The 8996-nt window shown below is 30.1% G+C and overlaps 1 protein-coding gene across 1 annotated transcript; it reads right to left on the bottom strand.

Moving 5' to 3' along the window:
- Positions 1-543: 543 nt before the first annotated feature.
- On the bottom strand, positions 544-7297 carry LOC125073220. The gene is made up of 4 exons (XM_047683963.1): positions 7154-7297; positions 5187-5266; positions 1726-1925; positions 544-794 (listed from the first exon to the last, which is right to left on the bottom strand). Exons 1-4 carry the CDS (start codon positions 7261-7263, stop codon positions 663-665), a joined length of 522 nt encoding a protein of 173 aa, XP_047539919.1. The 5' UTR covers positions 7264-7297; the 3' UTR covers positions 544-662.
- Between the last annotated feature and the right edge of the window lie 1699 nt (positions 7298-8996).

Genomic DNA, 8996 nt, shown 5'->3' with positions numbered 1-8996 from the left:
AAACAATATATGATTGTATTTATTTTATACAAACATTCGATTCTTGAATTATACCCTGTTCATTCCAAAATGTTTCGTAGGTTTACAATTATTATTATAAAATAAAATAAATTATTCAATTAATATAAAATAAATCAATATTATATTGTATTAATAATTGCTTTGAAGCACTCATAAATTATAAATCAAAATAAATTAAGAAATAAATAATAAACTATGCAAGTATTCAAATTATTATTAAATTTGCACCTTATAATTCAGCGTGATGAATTTAAAGCTAGAGGCCTTACAACTTAAATTAACTTAAAATAAATTTACATCATACAGATATTTTTAATATATTTAACTAGGAATATATGAAAAAATATCTCATATTAAAGATCATTGGAATCCATATTCGTATTGTGTTTAATATTGTAAATTAAATTGTTATAGTCAATTGTTTATTTCGTTCGTACAATAATTTTACTTAATCATTTATTTTCGTATATATTAATGCAATATCCTTTATCAAATAACATGTAGTCAACTTCATAAATACGTTCCTTTTATAAATTTCGATAAAACCTGTTTAATGTTTTCCTTTTTGTTTACGGGATGTTGAAGTTAATACATTTTACTAAGCATCTTTTAAATATGGCTTTAGGATATATTGCTGTTAATTATGAGGGTATTTGACCTTTATAAGCTAAGTCGTTCGCATCTTGGCCGTTCACGGACCTCGCGTAGGGATATGACGCCGCAGCCGCTGTGGGGGCGGTCCATTGTTGTGGCGCTGCTTGGAATCCAGAAGCCTGCTTAAAATAATATAATAGAAGTAAAATACTCAATACTATATCCGTATTGTGATGAATAATGTTGATAGGGATGTTTATATACGATTATAAACCTGTCTATATATTCGGAACAAAAGCAAATTTTAGATGCTATTTGTTTTTCTGGGTCAAAAGTCAAAGTAAAAAATCTTTATTCAATATAGAAGTGTTTATACTTGCGTATTGATTGTCAAAAATCTACCACCGGTTCGGAATTTAGCACCTCGGACCTGAGAAGAACCGGCGAAAGAAACTCATCGGGATATATATATTTTAACCATTTTGCATGTACAATGATAATTATATTTTAGTTATTTAAAACAGCCTGGAGGCGATCATTTCATTGCCAGGGTGTGCAGTCAACTAAAAAGTCATTAGTGTTGTAATATCCTTTAGCACACAAATTGTACATTAAGGGTGTTCCTTAATGTACTTGATTGTGAATCAATGTGATTACAGACTTAGAAATATAACTTTTCCATGTATTAACTTCAATAATAGTTTTAAGTCTGTGTTAATAACTATTTTTAAAAATTATAATTTTATTATTGTTTGGAAATCGTGTAACACAGCTTTTTGTTATACTTTTTATAGTTTAAGATGTATTGCTTGACTAATGAGACCGAGAGGTGTGGATATTTTGTTAATAGGCTTTTTAAATTCAATTAACATATCTATTTAATGAATAAAATTGGTAAAAAAGAATCGCCACAGAGTTTCTTGCTGATTCTTCCACGAAAGGATCTATATTCCGAATTGGTGGTTACTTAAAAAATAATTAATCTTGTGGATTGATAATTCAAAACTTTTAAAAACCTACTTAAATAGAATGTGCATTGTTGAAATGAAACCGTAGTGCGTACTAATTGTGTAGAGATAAGTTTAAATTAATTTAGTAAATTTAATATACCTTGCTAATATTATTGAAGTTGCCTCCACTTAAGTACTTATGGATGCCCAGAGCAGCTGCCGCGAGGAACGCCAGCTTGGCCACCACCAAGGCCTTGGTGACCAACAGAGTCAGTGCGCCGAACAGCAGACCCATCACCGCAACCACCTTTACTCCGATACCAGCTAAAAGTGGTGCGTATTTCTTGATCTTCCCACGTGCTGAAAATTTTAAATGAATAATTATGATTTACTTTATTAATCCAAATGGCCACACGGGTCTGTAAGAAATATTAACCATTCTTTATATCACCCATGTACCACTCATGTGCCAGTAGTTATACTGGCTTACTGAGCCTTTAAATCTGAATACAGTAATACAAAATATTGCTGTTTGGCGGTAGAATATCTGAGTATTTGTAGTTGGTCATATTATCTTGCAAAAAGCCCTACCGTTAAGTAGAACGCAGTTTTAAATTGCATTCCAATTTCAAAAGAATCTAGCGATATTTGACTGTTAAAAAGTTCGTTAGTAAAAAAACCAGGCGTATCGTTCCATATTTAAAATGTCATCATCCAATAGAAATGCTAGACGCACGATGCACTATGGACTGAAATGAAAGTCAGTGACGCAAGTTCGATGCCCTGTTACGTGAGATAATGAACGTAACATGTCAAGGACGAACCGACGGTGCGTATTAATTATTCTAAGTGAGCGAAGTGGAATAAGATTTCATTTCTATAATATGCTGTTCAATATGCACTGGGGCATGGAATTAAGTCTGCTCCTAATTTCTTTAAGGCCTTTGAACAATTATAGATGACCAATTTTTTCTTCCTTTTTTCCAGTATATTTTGAAACAGCAATTAATAAACGTCAATAATATAGCATTCTAACAAGGTACATCTAGTTATAATTTGGACCCCCTTACTGTAAGAGATTCTAGTGCACTAGCACAGCTAAGATAACTTTGCCACTGGTACGAAAATATTTAGTGTTCAAATATAATACATTTTTTATATTTTCACAGAAGTGTTGTAGTCGTTAATGTATCTTTTATTATCTATTCTACTGATCGAGTCTTGTAATTAAGGAAGTGACATTTAGAGTAGCCAGTATAATTTTAAATAAGCAACAATACTTTTTAGTCGCTATTTCTATTCGTGTTCAATTGTGGAAATAATAAAATTGACAATAAAAAGACCCGCTGAGTTCCTCTCGCCAGTTCTTCTCAGGTCAGGGTATTTTCTTTTCCGAACCAGTGGTAGTGTTTCATTTGACTATCAATAAGTAAGTGTAATGCTTCTAAAGGAGTTTGAGTCTGAGTGTTATGAGGTCAGTGAGCTAGTGTAACTACAGACTCAGGGTACATAATAATCTAGCTGCCAAGGTTGGTGGAGCATTGGATATATGATGAAAATTTCTTACAGCGCCAATATTATCAACGGCGCTGATCTCTGTCTTCCTGCCTATTTCATAAAATAATAATAATATTATCAATAATTGGAGATTGTTGTACGATTTGTATTAAAAGATATCACAGTTTACTAATATGTGATTTTTTTTTGTTTATTTTGTAAATATATCGATTGTTATTATTTTATAAAATACAGTCGAAGTAAAACTGCATTAAAATCCTTTACAGTTAGTACACAAAAACAGGCGGACGCGTCCGAGGCTCTGTACTATAAAGATCGTTGACATTGAAACTAAAGTTCATTGACTCGTTACGTAAGTTGACGTAACACGCGACCTTGACCGAGCGACGGACGGTTTGAAAGTAAACGATGTGAACGTGTGTGCGGTTATGATTACGGGACTGTATTTTGTAGTGTAGTATTTTATTTAAAAATAATGTTCTATTTTTAACTTTATTTTTGTATTTCGAATGTCTTTATCGATTTTATTGAATTCGATATTTAAATCGGAAGAGCGGTGATTCATAGTTCTAGGTAATTCCGTTATATTATTTTTTTAAACTGAGTTCTATTTTATAGAAAACGTTACAGAAATACATAGTATAATTTCATAAGTATTTTAGTATAAAAATCAACTGTTTTCGAAGTAGCTGCAAACTAATCTGAATTTGAGTAAGTTTATAGTTATCGACAAATATACACGATTTTTCGAGTGAAAAAAGAATTAAAAAAAAATTAGTTACAATTTCAATTATTATGCTCGTACATATTTATTATCTCATCCCTGGCCTCCTTGGTAGGACAGAAACCCTTAACTATATTATAGAATGACTAACATACATATAAAATCAAAATTGTAACAATAAAGTATCTCTTGTGTTTTTTTTGTACTAATTCCTTTTACGATATCAATAATCATATTTCGCAAAAAAAAAAAAACTCCAGAAAATCTACATGCGAAACATTGTAAAATTTCTAAAGAATAAATATTCTTATTAATATATAATACTTAACTATATTGAATTCCTTCTAAACGTCTGGATCTATTTTGAAAACATTTTGGGTGGGTAAAATCAAGAATTTAACAGCGACACATGAAAATAAACAGCAATATCTTTGACGTATATACCCTACACGTAGGCTTAAATATTCGAATACCGCTTTCAAGCTAGTAACGCGAATCGTGATTCCTTTGAACATTTTTAATTAAATTCCCTGTCGTTGTTCTGTTACGTGTTTTATTGCAACACGTTATTACGTTCAACTGTGAAAACTTTCGCGTGTTGACAGATAAATAAATATTGAATGCGTATGTTTAATGCAGAGATTACTTTATTTGGATGTGTATCTTGAGTTTTTTTTTTCTTAGAAAGTTGAATTAGTACGTGTAACTGAGAATAAAACACGCACACTCTGTTGTAGAACTGAACACATACTACAGATGATGGAGAAATTTGATTTAAATGTCGATTGTGTAATTAATGCAAACTAGTTGTCGCCCGCGGCTTTATTCTCGATTTAGGTGTTGGTAGTGGAGTGATAGGTATAAAAAAGTAGCCTATATCCTTCCTTCAGCTTCATGTTTCGATTCAGTAGTTTGGCCGTGCGTAACATACAATATTAGTATATGTAGATTTAATCGTGATTTATTTCAGAGTTTCATTACTAATGTATATTTATATTATGATAATTTTTTGTGTTTAATATATTTTGTTATTAACAGAGCTCAATGTAAATTTGTTAATGTCTCATATTTACAAAATAAAACAAAGTAACTACCATTTTCATTAATTGATATTATTTATAATACCATATTATGATAATTAATGTATTTTGTGTATGTCTTTATGTATATGTAAGTTATATGTTTATATAGATATTCGCAGTGATGTTAATAAAGACGAACTTCAATTGTTTGCAAATCGCTGATCAATGGTGGAGATTTGTGGAATCAATACCACAGATATTAACGCACACAAAGCGTCATCCTTAATTTTAAATTAAGCTTAAAATATATTAAAAGAAAAATATTATATTTTATTATAGCAACATAAAATGACCTACCTTCCTCAAATGTCCTGGCAGCTTCCTTCAATTCTCCTGGTTCAAACTTCACATTCAACTTTTCTTCCCCTGACGCGTCTCTGAGAACATCATTAAATACTATAAATATAATGTTTTATATAAATAAACTACACAAATATTATTATTTTTCTAGAATTTAAAATACTTCGATTAATCGCCAGTTAATCACCGCTTAACACACATTTGGTTGTAGTTTTATATGGTATATAAAACTTATATTTAGTTATTTTATGTAATTAATTATACATTACGCACGTGTCCCAATACAAATCTCCTTAAAAAATAATACTACTAATAATAATAATAATGACGTGATGACTATTTTGCCAACAGACAATACAAATGCAATGACTATTAAAATATATCTCATAGCATCACACAAATGTAATTCATACATGTATTTAAAAAAAATAGACCGTTAACTCCGCCTATTCAAAAGATATTTTACATATGAACAACTTTCATTTTATTCTTAACATTAAATTTCTAATCTCACTGTGTACATTTAATCCAGATTAGGCCTATACATAATAGTTATTTGACATTCATCATTGTCATGAAGAAGAATTTATTAAAAAACTAGCGTCATAATTTATTGTTACGGCCAGTTCCGACCGCCCATTTCGCAGCGAACGAATTTTTGGTTGTAGGTACATCATTTTAGAGAGATTTACTTCCGATATGTTAGATAAAAATTTCAATATGCCTATATGCCTAGTAATATATATATGATGTATATAACCTCAGGAATAATGTAGCTTACTATCAATTTTTTTTTAGAATCGAATCATTACAGATTTACCCTAACATACATGTTATCAATTCTTATGATAATAAATATAATTAAATTGACAGATGAAGTAGAATTGACGATAGAGATATTTTATCTATATACATATAGGCCCATAATTATCGCATTTTATAATCATTAGTATTTTTTTATATATAATTCTTAGATGCAAAGACCAAAATATGGAGTTATTTTTTCCGGTGATACGCTATTTTGGTGCGTGTATTTTTTTTTTAATGTTATTATTGGTATAGTTAATGTCACATATCAGTTTCTGACTGTTCACTGTGGTGTTCTAGGATGAGTTTGGAATTATTTATTCTAGAATTGTATTATAGCGTTTTGTTCAGTTTAATGGTATTTTATAAGGTAGCATGTAAAACGCAACGGTTACATGTAAACTTACATGTTTTTAGAAAGGCATGGCATTGTCATTTGTCACCCTTTTGAGTAATCCGGTGTGACGTTTACTCATTGTTTTGATAATTTCTCCTTAACGTTTATGTGAAAGTTGAAGCACTTAACGTGGCGTAGATGTTTTTTTATTATTATTGTGCCCTTTTAAATGTGTATTTGCTACTTGTCACGGCGTACAAACTCATATTACCTCTGACTATAACAGTGTTATACGTCTTTATTGTATTTTTAATTTTTGTATATAAAATATTGTATGAGAATATAAGGAACGAAGCATATGTTTATAGCTTTTAATTTTTTCATTTATTGTGTTTAAATTTATCACCATCAGGTAATAATAAGTTAAAAAACGCAGTTTAATTAACGTATTAAAAGTTGATTATAATACTTTTAATAAATTACTGTTTTTGAATTTCATATTTAAAAATAAAACTTAATTTTTAATATGCAATTGATTCATATGTGAATATAATTTTATTGGTTTTTAATCAAACGTGATCTAAACAAAAAAAGGAGCGAATTAACTGAATCTTAATTTGTTAATATTACAGTTAATATACGAAACAAATAAATGTATTATAAATTCAAAATGCTTTTACTTCACTGGTTTATAAAATACATCAATAACAAAACTTTTTTTTTTTTTTTTTAAATAAGCAGTGTTATTTTTCTTGTATGCAAAGGCCAGTAGCATTATGAACATATACAAACTTAAAATTATAAATATAAAATTACTCACTTTTCAATAGCAACCCCTGAAAATATTTCGATTTTCCCGTCATCGGAACTCGCACCAGGGGCAGCATGGCATACCGCCACTACGATTAGGAACACAAGAAACACTTTCATTTTGGAATTATATGTATATATGTTTATATAACAGTGGAGGTCCTTGCGGATTGGTGGTCGAGGATCAAGTGAGATGCGGCCGGGATACCGCGTTATATATAGGTGATGTCTTGTAAGATCTGAAGATGATGCGCGTGATGTTTTGATACTTTATTTGTATATTAGACGTGAGTAAACGATGTTCATTTGTTTTTGTGTATGATTTTAGAGATATTGAGTTTTATTTTAACTAAGTTTTAATTTCGCTTTTCAAAGTCTTTGGTATTTTATGATATTTCTAATAAATATTTGTAGTAAATAGTTAATGTATCAAGACTATTTATAAATAGTCTATAAAAATATTTTAGATACTATGTCTTAAATGTCATGATATAAAGTAATTATTCAGTAAATATGTGTATATTTAAAAAAAAGGGGTAATTATACTCTTTTACACAAATAAATATAAAAAGATATATGCCTTTGATTAAAATTTTTCTCAGAAAATTTTGCATATTAATTGCAACTAAATATTTATTATCAAAATTCTAGTTAAAATTTTGTAATATAATATATATTTTTTTTTTATTTTAATTGGTATTATTTTAATATTTTTTTCCATGGTACATTTCAACTATTTAAAAAAAATATCAAACTACAAATTCGAATAAAAAGTTTTGATAATAATATTAAAAAAAATCTAGTATCTAAGATACTCAAATGTACTATTAGGGTTAAACGTTCATTCATACATGAGATGCGCACGAGCCGTACATGAAATAGGCGTAATTGACAGCTAAAACTGAAGCAAATACTCGTGGTGTAATCACACGATTTTCATCTTTATTACCATTTAAAAAGGTCACTTTTCTTAAGAACACTACATGTATATATAATACAAATTGTTTTGTGCAGTGATTATGTTTGATAATATGAATTGAATACCTAGATAAAAGTCGGAGGTTGTGGCGTCAAACCCAGACAAGCTTCACTGAATTTTCATGTGCTTAATTTATGCTTACATTTCACCTTGTAATCGGCGTTAAAAGAAATGTTTCCAAGCAAATCATAAATGTAATCTTTTAAAATCTTTCAATAGTTTTGACTGGCCACCTATTTTATTTGAACACTACATTAATGCGAAGGTAATCATGGTACCAGTGAAATAAAACTAGTTTTTTAACGTATTTAATCGCGTATATTAATTATTTTATTTTAACATCCCGACGTTTCGAGCACTTTGCAGTGTTCGTGGTCACGGGCAGACTGAATTTTATTTGATGTTTCCAGTCCGTACTGGTTCACATAATGTTGTCTTAGATTTTCGCGATTATTACACATTGAAATAAAACTAGTTTTTTAACGGATTTAATCGCGTATATTAATTATTTTATTTTAACATCTCGACGTTTCGAGCACTTTGCAGTGTTCGTGGTCACGGGCAGACTGAATGACCTTCAAATCGGAACACAACAATCCTGATCAATTCTTCCAATCATCTAGGCAAGCTTGCACAGAGCCTGCATTTCACGTGGTGGTAGGGCTTTGTTTACTTGGTAGTAGGGCTTTGTCCAAGCCCGTCTGGATAGGGACCACCCACTCATCAGATATTCTACCGCCAAACGACAGTACTCAGTATTGTTGTGTTCCGGTTTGAAGGGTGAGTGAGTCAGAGTAACTACAGGCATAAGGGACGTAACATCTTAGTTCCCAAGGTTGGTGGCGCATTGGTGATGTTAGGAATGGTTAATATT

Source organism: Vanessa atalanta, chromosome 23 (assembly GCF_905147765.1).
Source record: "Vanessa atalanta chromosome 23, ilVanAtal1.2, whole genome shotgun sequence".
In the NCBI taxonomy this organism is placed as follows: Eukaryota; Metazoa; Arthropoda; class Insecta; order Lepidoptera; family Nymphalidae; genus Vanessa; species Vanessa atalanta.
This window is presented reverse-complemented; position numbering and strand designations above follow the sequence as displayed.